General features: G+C 38.9%; 1 protein-coding gene across 1 annotated transcript in view; it reads left to right on the top strand.

The window, feature by feature from the left end:
• The window catches only part of LOC140236895 (proteasome adapter and scaffold protein ECM29-like), a 198,364-nt gene that overhangs the window by 5,392 nt on the left and 170,639 nt on the right, over nucleotides 1–22,333 (top strand). Inside the window, 9 exon segments of the mRNA XM_072316830.1 lie at nucleotides 412–532; nucleotides 1,580–1,606; nucleotides 1,609–1,696; nucleotides 5,842–5,997; nucleotides 7,269–7,443; nucleotides 9,677–9,774; nucleotides 14,104–14,145; nucleotides 20,959–21,037; nucleotides 21,769–21,885. Coding sequence (XP_072172931.1) covers nucleotides 412–532; nucleotides 1,580–1,606; nucleotides 1,609–1,696; nucleotides 5,842–5,997; nucleotides 7,269–7,443; nucleotides 9,677–9,774; nucleotides 14,104–14,145; nucleotides 20,959–21,037; nucleotides 21,769–21,885 — 903 coding nt within the window.

Genomic DNA, 22,333 nt, shown 5'->3' with positions numbered 1-22,333 from the left:
GTAAGCACAATTTGCTTTGAAACTCTACAAGAATTCATGTTTATGAGCATTTTTGGGTCTGACATGCATGTACATATTTAGATCTTACTTTGGATCCACATTCTACCCGGGGGTCACAAATTTGGTGTCAAAAGATGCCGGACACTTGAAAGAAAAAAGTCATGAAATATTGTGGCAATGGCTTTTTGCGATGGTGACATACTGCGCGGAATGTCGAGGGGGGATCTAAGCCCCCCCCCCCCCCCCCAGCCTATTTGTAGTAAGGGTTAAGATATGACCTAATTTTCACAAGTAGAAAACAATTTACATTGCAGGCTTGGCATTGAAGCCAGTCTTTTGGGTAGGCAATTATCCCATGCTTTATGTCCTGTTTGATCAGTCCTTTTTTGTAAAACCTCTGTCATATCCAAGGTCCTAGAACTCCTGGTTCATGTCAACAAGCGGCTAAAGAGCAGACCAATGGTTCATATCCCAGTTGAAACCCTTCTTCTTCAGTATCAAGACCCATCTAGTAACACATTCATAACAGTAAGTAATGTCTATATAGTTTCAAAGAGTTACTTGTATGTTTTGTCAGTGCATACAGTCAGTATTAATATAATGTGGACTGGCCTTTCGGGGGATACAACATTTATTGCCTGAACTAGAATTGTATTGCCGGAGTCGAAGACAAGGGCAATACAATTCTAGTGAGGGCAATTAATGTTGTATCCCCCGAAAGTAGACAGTCCATCAGGCATCTTGAGCAGTAAAATAAATCATTACAATGTAAACTTTGTACAACTTCCCAATTCACGGCAACAATTTTCCACTCGGCGCAAGGTAGAGCTCAACACCACATGGCGCACTACATCCCTATACACAGGCTAGCTCACGGTACGCAGCGCGTGTATAACAGCGAACTCACACAGGCGCAGGGATCGTCCTTTATTTTTACATGTTAACCTATGGGAATTTGCCCTTTGTGGCGAACTCGGGTATGCAGCGCGCGTAGAAACAGCCAGCTCACACAGTAACAGCAATTGTCCTTTAGTTTTACGTGTTAACTTATGGGATTTTGCCCCTTGTTGCAAAACCACTCCACGAGAAAACTGTCATCAACAGCAAATTTTCCTCACTGGGAGCTCAAGTGCTAGGATGCTATATTCCCCTCGTTTTTAACACGCAAATCCCGTAGGCGTTTGTCAAAGTGGGGACTATGGAAAATTTGCTCCTCTTCTCCCTGCTGGCGCGTAATCCTGCGTGTAGTAGGAGGGAGATACAATTTTGTAGAACCACAGCTCAGATGCCTGATACGGGTAATAATATACTTCTGGTCCAACATGTGTATATTAAGTACAAAGAAATTCATGCATGCTTTCACTTAAATACATTGTAAATGTGTTTGAGTTATGTGATTAAAGTTGCAATCTCTGCAAAACCAGTGTTGTAATACCTCTGTCAATACTACTTTCATAAAAACAGCGATGTCCAGCTATGAGTGATGTGACATGCCTACATCTTTGACTTACCAGTAGCTGGAAGTTCACACTGAAATTGTTTCATTTCTTTTATTTTTTCCTACACTTTGTCCTTGAAGAATTTACAATCATGTACCTCAAGATGGGCTACCCAGGCTTGACAACAAGAAGCAAGCAGAGCTTGCACCTTCACTTATCAAGTGTCTGGAAGGCAAACCCTCACTGCAACAAGACAGGTGAGATATTGTAATATATGTATGAATGGAATGGCCTCGGGATACACCGTGCCATCACTGAGAATACTGCACCATTGTAAGTTGCATCTTGTACTCAAATGTACAGTGTAAATCTAGCCCTGTTGAACAGACCTTACCTCGACAATGTCAGGACAATGTCCACACAACAAATTTCCTCCCCTCGGGCAGTAAAACAGCAGGAGAGATCAAGGGGTACCATTTTAACAAACACACCAAAAACCTCTGGGTAGGTTTCCAAGAGGAATGTGTGTCCACTACTCTGCCCATCGGCCAGCACCACCTATGTTTTACATTGTGCACATCTATCTAGGCAATCCTGTTAGTAAACAAAATGTGGTTACAGTCACTGATCTCAACTACATTGTACATACTGATCATTTGGTTTCAATCCATGCAAGTAATCGACGTGCGACATGTTGACCATCGTCTATCCACAATATTGCACATGCATGTATAGTGTATCAAAGGAATGCTACCGCAAGTGTTCTAATAGAAGGGTTGGCAGGGTAATGGCAGGGTAATTATCCCAGCTGGCTAGGGTAGAATTTGGCAGAAGTTATCACATCATCTGACCAACATTTTGCACAAACCATTTTAACAGACAGGTTAAAAAAAAAAAAAGATATTACCTGTACGCTACTTTGACATTGTCACAGTAACTCTATTTTGAAAGGCTCTGTTCAAATGGGGCTTCTGTCTCTGGAATTTGTAAGCCAATACCTGGTTGAGCAAACACCTCACAGGAGGGGTTTTTAGCTCACCTGAGCCCCCAAGCCCCCAATTTAAGAAATCTTTACGAATCTTAATCTAGGACCAGAAGAGATACCAAGTTGGTGCTATGATCAAACCCTCATATCTATGCAATGCCTGAGGGTATTTCATACATGTGTTACCTTATAAAGATTCTCTAGGGAAAGTTTTGGGCCATGAGGTCAAAGGTCAAGTGAAAAATTCTAAATTTTACTTCTTCTTCCACTGTATCTTGGAAGTGGCTCAAGGTATCATCATGAAACTTCATATCTACATGATGTATGCATGTACTGCCTGACAGTGATTCTTTTGAGAATTTTACAGTCGTGGGGTAAAAGGTCAAGGGTCAGAGGCCAGTTCAAAATGCTAGAAATTCACTAATTAATGCTGAAATTACATTTTTTCTCCATACTTGGGAAATTACTCAAGCATAACTTATAAAGTGTCAAATATTGAATAAAAATCCTCAAATCCCCAAATAACTGTTCTCTTAAACAATGTAGCCATTCATCCAAGTAAACCTAGTTCAAGAGAAGTGAACACCCAACACATTTGTGACAAACATGTCATGTCAGTATTTTGCCCAGTGGCGGATCCAGAGGGGGGTGCACCGGGTGCGCCCCCCTATTTATTTTTGGTACAAACAAAAGAAATAAAAAGAAAAAATAGGGGGTGCGTGCGCCTCCCCTTTACGGAATTCCTGGATCCGCCCCCATTGCCAGTTATGTGAAACTGTTGTCACACATTGTCATGATGTACTCTGGACCTGTTGGGAGAACCATGCACAATGGCGGAGGCATACAGTACCAATCGCCATAGCGACATTTCTGGTTTCATAAGTACATTGTATATTGCAACTGGGAGGCCCACTATCTACAAGCTTCACTTTTCAGTGGGTCACCCATCTCCATCCTCTGATTAATTCATCACTATAATGCTTATTTGTATGATCCCCTTCTAAAGTACAAGTATAATGTACCTCACTTTTTATTGATTACTTACGTTGAAATTCTTAACTTTCACGTTCACTGTGCATATATGTCATTGATTATGTTGCAATAGAGAAAAAATACAAAATGAAATGAAATGAAAACAAAATAAATTCATGCTTTGAACCACAATGCCGTGTACTTGCATAGCAGCAGCGCTGCTACATGTACATTCATGATGTGACATCATAATCTTGGTCCCTCAAATTTTGCCATCAGATCAGTTTCTGACATTCAGAAAAGGGTGTCAAAACACCATCTCTCCAACTTTTTAGAGAAGTTTTCTCGTTCTGAAACTTAATTATTAGTTTTCTGCAGTCGCCAGCTTTCTAAAAGTTCACCCTATCTGTTCATACCTGGCCATTTTTTCTCATGACAGTCCCTTTAAGGATTTAGCTAACTCCCTCAGTCTTTGAACATTTGGCTTGACACATGTGCAGTTCAGCCAGCGACCAAGTTCCCCCTAGATCGCGATCACGGGCGATCAGTGATCGCACACGCGATCAATTGATTGTATGCAATACGGCATACAATCAATTGATTGCGACGTATTGCGTAAATGCGATCACTGATCGCCCGTGATCGCGATCTAGGGGGAACTTGATCGCTGGCTGAACTGTATATGGCACATTTAACAGCTATGATATGAAGTTTTGCAAACTTAGTCTTTCATCATCTTCATATAATGTTTTGCCATGGTAACTATTTTTTTTTTAAACAAAGTCACAAAAATTTTGTGGATTGCGCTAATTCCCTCAGTTTTTGAGTATTTGACATTTAAGATTTGGCAGGTGACCTCGGTAGTTTCAAGATGTGCAAAACACATCTTTTGTCAGTGTTGAGCAATGCATTGCCATGGTAACCTTATTTTTTCAAAACTATTAGAAAATTGTGGATTGAGCCAATTTCCTCAGCTTGTCAGTGTTTGACTTGAAATTTGGCACGTGTGACTGCTCTACAATGTAGATGTGCAAACTTTATATTTTAGAAATATCTATGTTGGGTAATTTTAAGAGGCAATTTTGGAATAAGTAATATCAAAGATATTCTGTTTGAAATTATCAGTCCTCCTACTCAATATCCTTTCCTCTCATTTTCTTTTCTTTTGCCCCTCATCACAACTTATCTCATCTACAGTATTCCCTGTATTTCATACCCTCTCCTGTTCTCTCTCTCTCTCTCTCTCTCGCTCTCTCTTAATGCAGAACTTCAGTTTTACTTACTGTTGTGTTCCTTTATACCATTCTGGTATATATTCTGTTTATTGTTACTCTTATATATATATGTCTCATTTTGATGTGGTTTGAATTTTTTTTTTTGGGGGGGGGGGTGGGGTGGGGTGAGGGCCTAAAGTGATATAAGCTACGCTTTTGATTTAGGCTGCCCCACTTTTGTTCTGCAAGTGTTACAAGTGATGTGATAAGTAGTATTCATTGTTTCAATTATTTTTGTACATAAAAATTGACAAAGTATTACTGTTTAGTAATAATTGTAATAATCTTTGTAATTCAGGTATGTTTGTTTTATACTTTTGTGAACACAAAGTAGAAATAAATTCAAATTAATCAAATTTCATCAATGATAAATGTGTTGCTATGGTAACATATTTAAATGAAATCATACAAAATATTCATGGATTTAGCTCACTCAGTTTTTAGCATTTCACTTGAGATTTGGTACATGTGACCAACATGATTTGTGAATGAAGCAAGCATACTTGAATCATTGTTGAACTGTTCCCATGGTGACTTCATTTTTTTTTTAACCATGAAAAGCAAACATAAATATTGTGGATTGAGCTACTGTAAGTCCCTCCTTTTTTAGATGGAAGTACTAATTTTACCCAGTGATAGTTCAAGTTCTCTCTATTTTCATATTTTATTCATTAAATAACAAATCATTCAATGACAAAATGTGTATTGATACTGTAAAAGTGAAAATTTTCGCGACGTGGAAATTTTTGGCCATTTAGCACTTTAAGAAGCTGCCACAAAAATAAAAGCAAGCAAATATTTTTACATGCAACATGTTCCTGTAATTGATGTCCTGATTGTGCAGAATTAAGAACACAAGAAATTTGTGTACATTGTGTAACCTGGCTGAGCACGAAAATATCCACTTTTACGGTAAATCATTTGTTGATCATATTCCTCATGAATATGTCTACCCTCAGTCAAAAAATAACACAAGATTGAGAAATCACTTTTTTAATCAAAATGGCATGTTTTTTTTTTTTTTTGGGGGGGGGGGGGAGTATTATTATTATGGTGTACAATGCCAGTGACATCAACAGGACTTTGTGTGTGTTTAGCTTTCAGCATAGTTATCACATGATCACATGAATTCATTCCCAATTTGTTTGGTTTTTTTTCCATATGTGAACAGCATCCTGCAGATGCTGATTCCTGCCTTACCAAGCCTGGAGCTACCAAGTGACCCTGCCAAAAGAAGAGCAATGTTTGGTCTTAGTGAGAAGATTGAGACCATCCAACTCCTGTCTACCTTCATGATGGACTATTTACTCCTGCCATATACATTCAGGTATTAAAAGTATGAAGATACACTGTAGATTTGAGTAGAACTCTTAGCCTCACCAGTAAGGCCCGGTCACACTGCCCAAAAGTCGTGTAAACACATGAATCGCACAGGAAATTTGGTTGTGCGTGCTGGGCCGCCGAGAATTCTGGCTGATTTTCGTGATGAAAATCACCAATGAATTGCACAAGAACTATGGAAAGATCACGCAAAAATCACCAACAAACCACGCACTTTCAGCGCAAAGGCACGCAAAGGCCCCAAATAGGGCAAATTCGTGGTTGTGCGTGACGACTGAGGTCCATGGAAAACCACACATAATCTGTGCATTATCACTCATGAACTGCATATGAATCACGCATGAACGCGATAGCGGCAACATTTTCGCGAACGATCACTGATATTCCACGCATATTTCGCGCATTGTTCGTGTACGAACCACGCAAACTACGCAAAAATTACGAAAAACAGCGCAATACTGTGTAAACTTTTACGCGAAGCCGTGTTTTGAGCTGCTCAAAACCTGGAATCGCGTAAAGCGCGCGATCCGTCGCACATTGGCGAACAATTACGAAGGTTCCACGTCAGACAAATTCATGAAATGCGCAAATCGCGCATATATCGTTTAAGGCTTGAATTTCTTATGTGATTCATGCGTTTACGCGACCTTTGGGCAATGTGACCAGGCCTTTAGTGAGTTAGTTATTCGAGTTTTGCGTGAAGAATTTGAGGTATTCATTAACATAGATATTGTCACCTTTATATTGAGCTCATTTTTGAGACATGATTATTTTTTGTATTGGATAATATTATTTTGATAATTGATATTTTAACAGTTGTTTTTCCTATATGAGCTCCTTTGCGGAAACGTCCATTATGAGCTCCCTTGTGGAGACGATATGAGCTCCCTCATGGAGACATGGTATATATTTAATATTCTTGTTTAATATCTCTAAGGTCTATAATGTTTGTTTTATGTTAGTATTGTCTGGGGCAAATTATTTGTATAGGGCCCCAATTTTTCTCTCTCTTTCTTTTTCTTTAAAACAACAACACCATTAGTCCACTTGGAAGGGAATGGTGACTTAAAATGTTTGATAGTGCCTTCACATGTTTATGTATGTACAGCTGTATATTTTTGTGCCCTTGTCAATTGTGCTGTAATGGTGCATTGTATTTTTTCCTTGTACTTACCTGCATGTGGGCAGGTAGTAACCTAGGAATGTTTACTACATGCTTTGATTTATGAAGAAATAAAGTTTGTTGTATATTTGCAGTGAAGAGAGGTCCAGCTCTGCACCTGCAGATGCTAACACAGCTACTGCCAATACCAGCAGACATAACACAGAGGTCAACTACCAAAGTTACCAGACCCCACCTGGACTGAGCCCCAATGCACTCAAGAGGTTGATAGGGGAGCAGGGAACACTGGATGCCAAAACTATTGAGGAGGTGATCAAACAATTTCTTAATTGTTGACTACTATCCTGCATGAGCTTTAAAGGGGAAGGCTAGTAACTGATCAGTGGGAATCAGTGGAAATGCTGGGAGATGATTGTTCCAATCCTTATGGGATTCATTCAAGAGTTCATTGTATATCTATTGTTGTGTGAAAATGATTTGCTTCAGAATGGTCTCATATTCAAGTAATGTGCAGTTTAATGCTTCCAGGTTAGCGTCCCTGGTCAGTGACGGAGCATTAATCTGCACATTACTTGAATATGAGACCGTTCTGAAGCAAATCATTTTCACACAACAATAGATATACAATGAACTCTTGAATGAATCCCATAAGGATTGGAACAATCATCTCCCAGCATTTCCACTGATTCCCACTGATCAGTTACTAGCCTTCCCCTTTAATACCATTGAATCAATTCTCCCTATTGCATATAGCTCTCCGAATCTGAACGCGTGTGGTACTCTAATTTTTTACCTTTAATTCTTGGGATATAAACTTCCGGTTATGAACAGGCAATGTGTAAATGCATGCTTTTATGCACCTTGAACGCTGAAGTACTGGTATTCATAGATCATCTCAAATTCTGTCTTATATAATCTCGCAAATAACAGAGATATTTTCGAATCTGTAACTTTACATTTGATTAATGGGATTCTTCTGCGAAGAGGCCCACTGCTGGGCCGATGATGCCAAATGACGAAATTATGGAAAATATCCATTGATGAAGGACGTGAAGTGGGGAAAGTTCCTAACAGGCAAAGTTCAGTGGAGAGCATGGAAAAATCTGCTTCGTTGGAAAGACCACTTCGATCTGAAGTCAAACTCGAGAATTGTATTTGTTCGAGACATTTCCATAAAGGAGCAATTTTAGCAGATGGCACTGCAAATGCCTCACCAAAATATTTTTACTGGAACAATTTCGGCAAGGTGATGCATGAAGGGAGAGAAATGCTCCATTCGAGCACCGACAGATTTGGACCGGTTCACGTTCACTTCACTTGTTGAGAGTAACAGATAGTACTAATGGAAAGTTTTCTGCAGTTTTTCATGAAGTTTTTACTTCAGATGTCCTGCAGCTTCATTAAAGGAATGTTTGGAGAACATTTCCGACTCGTACATTTCATGACCCTTTTGTAATGCGAGGTTTCTACACAGAATTAGTTTTACACTTTGTCCTTACAAAAAGAGTATCTTTTAGCCTAGTTAACTCATGGCAATCAGCTAAATAATCTCGTTAAGTGGTATTGATGGAATTTAGTATAACACATGTTTAAAGTGACTGCTACCTTAGCATTGTACTTTGTGGCAAAAGTTGTGCAAATTGCTTTCACAGTATTCAAACATTAAATTTAAAGTGATATACATTGTGTATGACTATACGGTACAAATTTATATGCAATACAAGATTTTTGTGATTCTGACCATGTTAATAGTATACAATGTACAAAATGTATATGTATAAAGAGGATCTTTTAGTGAATTTAATTAATATTCTTATGTTAAATTTAAGAATTTTTAAAATTTATTTTGCATTATGAAAAGAGAGAATGTTTTACTCACCAATTTAATATTTCAGGTGTGAGTTTCTTCAGTTTTGTCTCCCTCTACAAATGAAATTTGTTAAAATAGCAACTGCTGATCTGTAAATTAACAAACGTGTGTGTGTGTTTACATGTGCTTGTCCAGGTGCACTTGTGTGCATGCAGTGTGTGTATGCAAGTGTGAATGATTGTAGTTGACTTTTTTCTTGGAACCTATCCCCACAAGCATCTGCTTTTATGTAGGTTCCCCTGCACATAATCTTAATCATCTAATATGAATGTAATGTACTCTAGACTGATATGAATTCATTTTGTGTCATGTAATATTATGATAGTCTTTATATATTAAATTTACAAAATATATGTTACTTTTTATTGATCTCTGTGGATGTATGTTACAAATACAACACTCTTTAATCTGTGTGGGAACTCAATGATTAAAATGAAATGAAACGAAATGATATTAAAAGAAATATTTGCAAGATTAATCATATTTTCATAATTGTTGAACCTCCTAGAAAATGATATAGTGTGGGTATTAAATGGTTTAAGTCATACTTGTAGTAATTATACATACCTGCCTTCCTATGAGTATTATTCCTTCTTGTGTGAATAACTTTTTTATTACATATTGATTTAGACATTGTTTCTATCTATGTGTGCATTTTTTCATTCTTTATAGTGCAAAGTTGGAATAGTGCAGTTCCTGAGTTCAGATGTATTGAGTGAAACTGAAGTCATTTGTCACTTAATAGTAGCTAGCTCCGACACCCACTACAGGTGAGTTTCCAGTCTCCCAATATTATCCATTTCTAAGATACTGATGGGAAAGTTGCATCCCATGATTTTACGTTTTCAGATTGCACTGAATCATTGCGTCTTCTTGATTTCGTCAGGTGCTAGAAAAGGAGAAGAAAGAAGAGTCTCTCCTTTGTACCCATGCTCCATCCCGCCGAGAAGTTATGCACTCTTTCACAGATGTAAATGAATTGTTTTGACAAAAGACATAATTTCCTCAATCACAACAAACTGAGCAATTTGGCGGCAATTTTTTAGTGTGTAGAGAACAGAACACTCAAACAAGAATGATTAAAATTTTAGTTCTGTAACTTCAGATTCTATTAAAAATGCAGAAACATGCATTAGCCAATCACACAATCAAAAAGATTTCACATTCAGGTATTTGGTGAACAAAATTATGCACAAATGTGTGCAAGATGATTTAATATTAACTTTTTCTAACATGCTAATATTCCATTTTTGTTTTCAGTCCTGGGGTATAGATGACAGGGTTATTTGAAGAAAAACTGAAAGGATTTATTCTACACAAGCGCGGCGCTAGGGTGCAATTAACTCGCCAAAAGCTTATGACCTCGAAGCCTCAGTTGCAAAAAGTAGACAGCTTGTGTGCGTAAAACCGCTGGGGAAGTGTTGCAGGACAATCGCAATATCTCACCTCAAAGCCATCAAATGATTAAATCTATACAGCAAACTGAAGAAGAAACTATTCTCTAACTCGTAATGTTAGTTATTTGGGGTTTTATTGAGGATAAACGTGTGAAAATAATGTCGAAACTTAGCTTCCAAAACAGAAAATTTGGTCTCAAAACAAGTGTTATTTTCTCACATTTTCCTTCATTGCACAAAAATGAAACTTCGGTATATGACTTATGGCAGTATATCCATGCTGCTCTCCAAATATCTTTTCTGTATCATTTGGCGCACAGCTATGTCTGGAAAAAATCGAGATCACTGTCACTTGTGACCCACGTAAAATCCATGGCGTAAGGAATACGCAGTCCGATGTATTGGTTTTTGTGCTGCTTGAAACAGTTGAAGCACAAAGCAGGGTTCCTCTCTTGCCCACTCACCACCCTGCTGACCGAAAATCGACCTCTGTCGCATTGCGCCGAGCCTGACACCGCTGATTGGCTAAGCGTGCACTCACCAGTAGAAAACGCATGCGCAGGAGGATGATCTAGTTGTGCATGTCCAGTATCTTCTCTTAAAGTTGGTTGTCTTTTTGCTCTTATTTTTACCTAACTACTAATTGCACAAACACGAGACTTCGCAGGTAGTGAGTCTGGTGTATACAGACTAGTAATATGTTGATCAAATGCATATTCATGCAGGCGCAGACTTGTGTCGGGAAAAAATCGTAACCCTTTCCCACAGTCGACTCAAGCAGAAAAATACACATATCTCGAAAGATACATCAGCGTTTTCGCCCAAAAATCATATGAAGGATGATATATTCATATTTGAAATATGTGTGAAGTTTCAAGGGATTTGGTGGTAAAATAAGGGAGATACGAGGAGGTGAACTTTCGAGATTTTTTGTCCTTCCCTCCGCACAGCGCTTCGATGACCGTTAAGAATTCAAAAGCTTTGGCCTCTTATCAGTGAGTTAATTGCACCGTAGCACCGGGGCTGTACAGCAGATTCCGAGAAAGTTCCATACATGGTTTCAACAATTCCTCTGAAATACAGCGTGAACTTGTTATACCCCCGCCAAACGAAGTTTGAAGGGGGTATATAGGAATCAGCGACGGTCGGGCGGTCGGGCGGTCGGTCGGGCGGGCGGTCGGTCGGTCGGGCGGTCGGTCGGGCGGTCGGTCGGGCGGTCGGTCCGTTGCAAATCTTGCGTCGCGAACTACTTCCTCAGTTTTCAACCGATTCCCATAAAACTTGGCACAGATGTGTGCCTTGGGTTGTAGATGTGCAAGACGTATTTTTTGACAGTACCCAAAAGTACATTGCCATGGTAACGGCATATGGGCAAAAATGGGTACAAATCTTGCGTTGCGAACTCCTCCCACAGTTTTTGATCAATTTTTATGAAATTAGGTACAGATGTTCATTTGAATATGTTAATGTGCAAGACACATATTTCCGCAGTGGCAAAAAGTGCGTTGCCATGGTAATGGCATGTTATTGGTAAAATATAGGGCAAAATGCTTCATGGCAAAACTGCTTCATCAGTGTTCATATTGAATGTTTGTCTTAGGATATAGGTCAGCATGACACATTTCTTGACAGTGACAAAAAGTATGTTGCCATGGTAACAGCTCACATATTATGAGCCAAAATGATGGAAAATTTTGTGTTGCAAACTACTTCCTCAGTTTTTGCCCAATTTCCATGAAACTTGGTACAGATGTGTGCCTTTGGTTGTAGATGTGCAAGACGCATTTTTCGACAGTACCCGAAAGTATGTTGCCATGGTAATGGCATATTAATTGCAGAAGATCAAGGAAAGATCTTGCGGATTTAACTACTTCCTCAGTTTTTTTACCAAAGCTTATGAAATGTTGTTTGGCAGGGGTATAACCAGTCGCTGTAGCGACATTTCTAGTTAAAATCAAGAACTTCTTGATGTTCAGACGTATTTCTAGTCGGAGTAAAATTTTATGGTGCGGCAATTAAAATTCAAATTTACACTTATCTTGCCACGACCCTGTGTCCACACGACAGTCATGGGAAGAAACTCCGACCAATTTTCCACAGCCTTCGCGGGGATCACCGTGGAGGGTTGGTGTTACTTCCGGAAGTGGTAGTGCCGCGCACGTTGATCATACGGTTGTTGTTTTGGATTTTTTTTTTACCAGCGGCATTTGTCTTCTCCATACTTGTTGATGAGAATTTTGAGCGCTGTAATATTCCATAGCTTCTTCGTTGTGATCGGCTAGGTTAGAATTGTACTGCACGCGCACGTGTACTCGCAAAGTGTCAACATTGCGATTTGACCCTGGAAGTTTTACCTAGGTTGTAAGGTATGAAAGTTCATAGATGCTCCAAGGACTTGTCCGCACGGGCAATTTACTCCGACCAACTAGTCATGGTAGGGAGATACTCCTGATAAAACTCAGGAGTATCTTGGTCGGAGGAAGAGGTCGTGGTAAGTTCCTCCAAGCGGAGAAAGTTACCACGACCTTGTTCAGACGGGCACTGCTCCGACCTTTCCTCCGAAGTTACCCCCGACCAAGCTTCCTCCGACCCTTCCTCTGAAGTTACTCTGACCAAAACTGCCAGTAGCTGTGTTCAGACGAAGGCAGTTTTGGTCGGAGTAACTTAGGAGGAAGGGTCGGAGGAAGCTTGGTCGGAGGAAGGTCGGAAGAAAGGTCGGAGTAGTGCCCGTCTGAACAAGGTCGTGGTAACTTCCTCCGGTCGGGGGAACTTACCACGACCTCTTCCTCCGACCAAGATACTCCTGAGAAAAGATACTCCTGAGTTTTCTCAGGAGTATCTCGCTACCACGACTAGCCGGTTGGAGTAAATTGCCCGTGTGGACAAGCTCTCAAGAGTATCTATGACCTTACATACCTTACAATCTACGTAAAACTTCCGGGGTCAAATCGCAGTGTTGACATGTTGCGAGTACACGTGCGTGTGCAGTACCATTCTAACCTAGCTGATCATGACGAAGAAGCTAGCGCTCAAAAATTCTCATCAACAAGAACGGAGAAGACTAATGCCGCTGGTAAAAAAACAATCGTATGGTCGATGTGTGCGGCGCTACCACTTGCGGAAGTTCCACCGACCCTCCCCGCAAAGGCCGTGGTAAATTGGTCGGAGTTTCTTCCCACGACCATCGTGTGGACACAGGGTCTTGGTAAGCATCAATTGGAATTTTAATTGCTGTGCCATAAAATTTTACTCCGACTAGAAATACGTCTGAACATGGCTCTTGTCTGAACACAGCATAAGTCTAAAAGCTATGAAAGAACAGCTTGGAGCATGAAACATCAAAGCCAGTAGAATGCTAAGCATTCATATTGTCATTTTATAGAAGCTATCCACAGATTTGCACAATCAGGAAGGATTCCACTCCTTGTCTATTATCTCCCTGATTTTGTATGTAAATATTGTAGACTTTATGTATGCATGTGTGGAACTTTATTAGCACACATTACACAAAATGATGTAGTACATAGTAAATCACAGTTTGTGTCAGCAGAAATTTAGCAGAGAGAGATAGAGATAGATTTACACAAACAAGAAACATCTAGATAATTCAGAATTGTGTTTTGCACTGTCAGTTTACATGTGTAAATCTGTGCATTGATCTTTCTGAACAGATATCATTTCTTTTCTTTTCTTTTCATATAGTGTTGCCACAGCAGCAGATGTCTTTTTGAAGAAGATTCACAGGTAAAAGTGTATGTTCATTGTGATTGCATTCAGATACGAGTTGCATTTGAGTGTGATGAAGTGTCTTACTTTAGTGTTTCTAAATGCCAGTGTTTGTTTTTAAATGGCTCTGTAAAATTGTGCTCGTGGAAAATCTTTTGTATATTAAAGGTGCATTAATCTTCTGTTTGAAACACCAATAGTCTCAGTGATGGGCTCTTGTGAAATTTGACAACTTTTTTTTTTTTCAATTTACTATCATAATAATGGGAAAAAGGGAATTCCAATTCAGACAAATCCCTGCATAATCTCTAATGAATTACATATTATTCTCAACATAATCAATGTACATTCACACCAAATTTTCATCCAAATAACATCCATTCAGACATTCACTATCTCCAAATCACAGCAAGAACATTGACAGAAAATTTGTGGGTAAATCAGGTCACAGTACAGGCGCTCGTTCATTGAGCAAATTATCAGAAAATTCTGAAAGCAGACCAGCTGACAAGGACGTGACATGTTTCACACAAAACTAATACATGTGCCTGTAGCTATTATTGGGTAAGCAGCTGTGAGTACAAAACATTGAGTCTCCTATGTCCGGACAAATCCCTTATCCGTATGAGCGCCGGTCCTGACATGTACGGATAGGAGAGGTTAGACTGTAACTCTTCATTCAACAATAGAACTTTTGGGAAAATATGGAAATCGAAGGGGGAAGGTCAAAGGTCTCTAAATTTAAGCTAACAATGGTATTTTTGAGCGAGGAATGTCCATTAACAAAATTGTGTGAGTAAGATAAAAATGAGAAGACACCAGGTAGTTGCATGAATTGACAGTAGCGAAAGGCCAGGAAAAATGTCTTCAAAGTTTTGGCATTTACATTCATTCTGTAAGCAACAGGAATATACTGTTATGCTTGATGATGGAGGTTACATTGTATCTTAGAGTTTACTTTGTATTTCAAATTTTATTTTATCATTTCTTGGTTTTTCAGATTGTTTATTACCAGGATATGAGTCACTTTATTTAGATAAACCTTTCTGCCAACAAAACCGCACATGTGCAGCATTACTCTTTCATATGGCATAAGGGTGTATCTGCCGATACACTGATCAAATTCCTTCTCTCGTCAGGTATCTACATGGCAAAAGGGTGTATCTAAACGCTGCATTCACATCTTTTATGTCAAGGCAGTGTGTAAAGCTGCACCATGACCACACACATTCCACCCACATGTGGGGTTTGGCTTTATACTATCCACCATCTCCTACAGTAACAGTAAACTAACCAGCGATGTACATCACATACCACCATTATGAAGAAAGTAACTTTTTCTTTCTCTCTAGACAACTTTATTTTTTTATAATTGTTTTCTCTCCAAATTCTTAGCATCATTTTCCCCTTACCGTATTTGCCAGCGTTAAGGCCACAACGCTGGATAAGCCACATTCCGACTTTGGTGATGAAAAAAAGAAAAAAAAATGAGGAATTTTATTGTGATTAAAACTTCATTACTTTTCTAAACTATTTTTGATAAGGACTTTTGTTATTTCTACTTGTTTCAAGGCATTTCCTATCAATCACTTATGTTTGTTTTATCTCAAGTTTTTCCTGATTGATGCAATTACCGCGTGTCATGATTTTTAATGATATTTCTGTGCGTAGGACCCTAAAATGATGAAAGACTGAGCCTGTGTACACATACACACACACACACACACACTATTCAATAGCCATGTATTGGTGTGTCTTTATTCACACACACTGTACTATTCAATAGCTGAGTATTGCATGAGATACTGTAAAAGTGGATATTTTCGCGCGACTAATTTTTCGCATTCTGCCCGGTAAGAAGAGTTTCGCATGTTTTTGATTCCGTGGAATTAAGGCAGTAAGTACGGGAACATATGGCAAGCAAAAATATTTGCATGTTTTTATTTTCGCGCTAGTTTCTGGTTGTGCGAAATGCGCGAAAATTTCCACTTGTACAGTAGTGTTATTGTGTGATGTGTGCAGGATTGCAATTGCCGCCATGGCTATGCTTTGCACACTAACTTGCAATCGCGCTGCACTTTCTTTTTTAGGTTTTTTTTTTTTTTTTTTTTTTAATGTCCTCAAAAAAAAATGTCACTTAATCGCAGAACATAGCATTGTCTGTATAAGATTGATTTCAATGCAGTGGTTGATATTGCATTGCTCATTGGCACATTGTATAGTCCCAGGCAGGCGATTCTGTGAGTTGGAAAGGCAATAATTTGCTTGTGCTGACGCATATGCCTCACCCCGACTCAACAGCTGTATTTTTGTTAAAAATAGTGTGGCATTATCACTGGCGAATACGGTGATTACTTTTCTAATCTTGTCATAAACGTATCTCTGTTTAACTGTATGTGTTTACAATTTCTCTGCCTATATCTCAACTAGTTGAGTTTCCAATGGTGATAGCTCCGTACACACTAATACTTGTAGCTAAAAACACGTACACATTCTATGACAGCTAGCCTAACTACATTGTACAATGTAAGTACAGCTGTAGCGCTAGATTGAGATAGAATGTGCCTGTACAGTGGCAGATCCAGGGGGGGGGGGCACACCGGGCGTGCCCCTCCCCCCCCCCCCCCCCTTATTGGTTTTTTTTTACAAAAGAAATGTGACCCGCTACAACAAAAGGATTCGAAAGTCGCAGGAGGTCGATTTTCTGAAAATGATGTGACATTATTCCCATACTCTTCCACTTTAATTTCATATATAACACGACTCATAAAAGTACTCCATTGCGGAGATATCAATGATTTTATTAGCAAATGTTGAGTGGTTAAAGAAATCAGTATTTCGAGAAAACCACCTCTCCTTCCAACGCTATCATGATCAAGGGGAGGCAAGACAGTTTTCACCGCTGGACAATAGGAGGTATACCCCTGGCATGTTCAATCAAGCTTAGCGCCAACAGTCTACGCACGACCAATCAGTAACCAGGATGCCACCCACAGACCAACAAGATCACTGAATCGTTGATAGGGGAGGAGTCTTGCTGTGGCGATGAATCCAAATCTTCAGACACATTTCTTTTCCATTGAAAGTCGGAAAATCATGGGCCAGAAAAACGCTATGTTCTTGCCTTTCCTTTGATTATTTAGCTGTGAAATTTCGGCAGATTATAGACAATACATTGGACTACAAAATAATGCCAAAAACAGAAATCTGATTGTTTTGGCCGATTTTGATTACCCGATACGTGACTTCGAACTCGATTTTCCCGGCTCAGCCGTCAGCAACTTTAGGATCCTTTTGTTGTACACAATAGCTGGTCACAAATAAAAAGAAAAAATGGAGGGGACACATGCACCTCCCCCCACCCCCCTTACGGAATTCCTGGATCCACCCCTGCTTTACGCAATTGATTACCTTTAGAAATCAAGGTTAGCACTATGGCTTGATTTTATTATTTTCCATAATGTAATAATCCTCAGTAACTCCAGTGTGACCACAAGGCATGAGTGTCCCACCATGAACATTGTACTAATTAGCTAATTCCCTCAGTTTTGGAACATTTGACTTGAGATTTGGCACATGTGACCAATATGATTTTTTAGGTGTGCAAAACATATCTTTTATCAATGTTTACCAATTTGTTGCCATGGTGACAACATTTTTCTTTCAAAAAAATCAATAAATATTGTGGATTTAATTAGACTGTCAGTCTTTTTAGGATTTAACTTGAAATTTGGTGCATGTGACCACTGTAGTATTTAGTTGTGCAAACTTGATATTTCCTCAGTGTCGAACAATGTGTATCTATGGTAACAGTATTTTTTCAATAAAAATCATACACAAAAAAATGTGGATTGCTTTAACTCCCTCAGTTTTTAAGCATTTTAGTGACAGCATATGTGACCTTATAGTTTTTAGATATCAAAGCATGCTAAACAAATCCTTTGTCAAAAGAAACAGTGCATTGCCATGGAAACATTTTTTTTTTGGGGGGGGTTATAATAGGCACACAAAATAATATTGTTGATCAAGCTAACTCCCTCAGTTTTATAGCATTTGACTTGAAATCTTGCACATTTTATGTGACCAATTAAAGCCATTGGAACAAGAAGCAAAACTTATGAAAATCAGATGAAAACGGGTGTCAGAGCAAAGGGAAATGTCTCCTGAAACAGATTATCAATATAATTTATTACAAAATATTTATAGTTACGCTTGTATTGTTATACTATGCAAGTGATGTATCTGCGCTGTGTTTCTTGGCTACAGCTTTCTCATTTGACCCATCAGAATGTCCAATTCTGACATTCATGTACAATTAGACTGAGTTTGATTTTGACTATTCACTCGCTGAGGACTGTGATGACAGTATCAAAGTCAGGGGGGTGTTTCATCAACGTTTGTCAGCGCTGACAACTTGAATCACCATAGTAACAGTCAGTGTCCAGAGCATCTCAGCCAATCAAAACCAAGGATTTTGCTGAAATTGGTCAGCACCGACAGTTGTCAGCTCTGACAAGCGTTGATGAAACACCCCCAGGGAGATAAGAAAAAGCCGACAAAATCACTGCTGGCAATGTCACCTCCCTGCACTACAGCATGTATGTCTATACGGTATGATTGTATCAATGCTGCAGCGAAACAACATGCTCTCAGCCTGATGTTATTTCATTCTCATGAACTTTGCTGTCAGATCAGTTTCTGGCGTTCATTAAGGGGTGTCTAAACGATGGGCCAGATGCATAAAAACTTGCAATTGCTTGTGCTGGCCTTTTGCTTGAATCTGTATGCATAAAAACAAGCAACTGCTTGCGAGCAAAAAAGCAAACACAAGCACTTGCTTAGAGACCAAGCATTTGCTTAAAAACTTATGCATAAAATTGACCTTTTGCTTGTTCCTGCTAGCAATTGCTTACGATTTTCAAAGCTCTGTAAAACGAGCCTGAGCTTTTGCTTAACTGGGACGTTCGCTTTTAAGTATCATTTTCATATTCACAATAGAAAGGCCAAACTTTTGCAGGAGTGGTTTAAATTTTCAGTGTCATTGGAAAAAAAGTCAGCCAGAACACAGTTGAATTTTTGTCCTTGTTCCTAGTTTATCTGCCAACAACATATGAAACTGGCATGGTGGTACCTTTCCAAAATAATAATTCCCTAAACCAACTGTAGAAATTAAAACATATCACATTAAAACTGCATTAATTTGCAAAAATTAATCATCCGAGTAACATCTTTTATGAGTGATTTTGCTTGGATAGCTGTACACATGTAGCTCGGTCGATGCATGCAAGCTGTGCTGTTTCCTTGTGACTTCTGCATATCATTACCATTAATTAGATCGGAAACTGTTTTTCTGATTTTTGCAAGGAAGTGCTCTCAAACTGCTCTATGTTTGTCATGTTATTTCATCATTATTGCATATATAGAGGAACACAAATGTTTTATACTAGAGGGTAAGCTTTTATCCTTCAAAAAATTGAAATAGTTTGAAATTTCTTTTATAATTGCAATCCCTTTTTAACGAGTAGCATTAAAAATTGTATTAAACTTTGGTGGCAAAGGTTTTCCTGCAAATTGATGAAAAAGAAAAAAAAATGGACATCTTTGGTTTGATTATAGAATGTGTCTTGTTTTTTCCAAGCATGTTTGTGTTTTTGACACCCTCTTACACTGAAGTGAAAAGTGTGCTTCTACTGTATAGCTCACCTTAGCTAAAGGCCCTAGTGAGTTATTGGGATCATTCACCATCCGGTGTGTGTTGTGCGTAAACTTTCCATTTTTCATCATTTCTTTAACCCTAACTAGGCCGGGCTATTTAGGTAGATCATAGAGCCGGGGGGGGGGGCCTCCCAGGCCCCCCCTCCAGATCCCGGCCGTCGACCGCGCGATCGCGATGAAAATTGGCACACACATTGCCTGTGATGTAATCTAAAGTACCACGAAGTTAAATTTTTAAAAAATTATCATTTATGCTAAATTATGCTAATTTATGCATAATGATGCATGAAATCAGACAATTTGGTATAAATCACTAAATAAAGCTCAAAATGAGCACATTTTTTGTGTAAATATTCTTTTTAGTGTCCTGAGAAAATATAAGAGAAAAAATTGCGCCATTAGAAAAAATTTCTTAAGTATTTTATTGTTTTTTTGAATTTCTTATGTATTTCTTTGTTTTTTTGACTTTATGTTTTTCATTGTTTTTTCGATGAAACTTGTCCGCGACATTGTTCTGAACAAGAAAATATGTTATGAATTGATTTTAATCAATAAAACCCCAAAATAATCATGCTTTTATGAAATTTGCCTGTAAGCACAGTTTGCATTGAAATTGTACACGAATTCACGTTTTTGAGCATTTTTTGGTCTGACATGCACATACATATTTATGCGCAACTTCGGAACCGCGCGCCCGGGCATCGCAAATTTGGTGTCAAAAGATGCGGGAGACTTGAAAGAAAAAAGTCATGAAACGTCGCGGCGATAGCTTTTCGCGTTAGCGATACATCGCGCGAAACGTCGAGGGGGGGGCCTCGGAGGCCCCCCCCCCCCCCCCCCCCGGCCTAGTTAGGGTTAAAACACCATGAAAGCTTTTCACCGAACTTGGCATGTAGCATTGTTATGTTAATAGGGTCATAATTTGTTATGTATTCTGTCAAATGTCAGAACTCACCATTTATCCACTACTCTTACTGCACACAAGATTTTGAAACATTTTTTCCCCAATATTTTGTTTGACTTTGATAAAAACAAGTGTCCTAAATTTCTATGTGAGAGTATCCTAACATTCTGTTTTGTGTTTTTTTTCCTCAATTCTTTTGTTGATATCTAAAGTGGCATTGACTGGAATGATGCACATGTGGTAAGGCGTCTCTTTGCCTTATTCCAAGGCAGTGTGGCAGTGAAAGGTCAGGTGAGTGAAGCGCTTACATGGCAATTGCTGAATATATGTGTAAATATCCCAGAAGTGTGAAAGAGATGACAAGAATTTGTAAATTTCTCAGGAGCTTGGAAGAGAGGTGAGCTGCAAGTGTGAGGTGAGATTCAAAGTCAGTGTCAGAACTAATCTTCTACGCCTTTATCTTGAAGTGGATCAATTGTGAGTAACACAATTCAGTCTTATAGCATAGATGCTGTTGGTGGTAATGAGTATAAACTGTTCATACTGTACAAATCACTCTTATGGAATACAGGATTGTAAAATTTTGACAGGTAGCTTCGAGGGGGGGGGGGGAGCCAAAATTAGTGACACAATTGTATCATTATGGGTGCACAAATCACTGCATGAGTGTGATGCAGTCGATCATCATGCCTGTAGTCTATGTGAGTGTTGTAATCTATGCACTGTGTTTTTTTGCTGCACTGCGACTTTCTTTGGTGAACCATCAAAATGTCAAATTCTGGCATTTATGTACTATTTGACTTTGAGTGTGATGTCAAGAGTTCATTTGATGATTACTGTGATGACAGTTACTGTAACATATACTCTCCACTATATGTCACATAAAGCAAATGGATAATTGCGGAGACAGATGTGACAGTATTGAAATTGAGTCTCTGTCCACTAGAACACTGTGTACTAGGCATTGTTTCTCAAGTTAGAAATCCTCAATGTACCACTCCTTTCTTGTATTCATTGCACAGCCCACTCCAAAGCCAGAAGAAAAACGGGCACCAGTCAGTACCAGAACCAGGCTCAAGTTATTCCCATACCTCCTTAGATCCAGGCTGGCAGCAGACCAGTTTCCAGCCTGCATTCAGGTAAGTTTTGATTATCTGTGCATTTCTTTTTTTTTTACACTTGCTTTTCACAGAATTAAGCTAGAAAGCTGACTGTGTGTAGTGCAATTTCTCCTGCTTTAATAATCAGAAGGCGTCCGTTTAATTGGGGATTAACAAACCATCAGATTATATGAACCTCGTTTCTTTCTCAAATTAAAGGACAAGTCCGCCTTCATATACATTAGGATTGAGAGAATGCAGCAATATTAGTAGAACACATCAGTGAAAGTTTGAGGAAAATCGGACAATCCGTTCAAAAGTTATGAATATTTTAAGTATTTGCGAAGTCACTGCTGGATGAGAAGACTACTACAGTGTATGATGTCACATGCGTACAACTATATAAGGAAAATAAAAAGAGAATTTCACAAAACTTTACCTTTTGAATAAAGTGCACATTTCTTCGACTTGCTACTGACGTATGTTA

The sequence above is a fragment of the Diadema setosum genome, chromosome 13 (genome assembly GCF_964275005.1).
Source record: "Diadema setosum chromosome 13, eeDiaSeto1, whole genome shotgun sequence".
NCBI lineage: Eukaryota > Metazoa > Echinodermata > Echinoidea > Diadematoida > Diadematidae > Diadema > Diadema setosum.
Note: the sequence above shows the minus strand (reverse complement) of the source record. Positions and strands in the feature narration are given on the sequence as shown.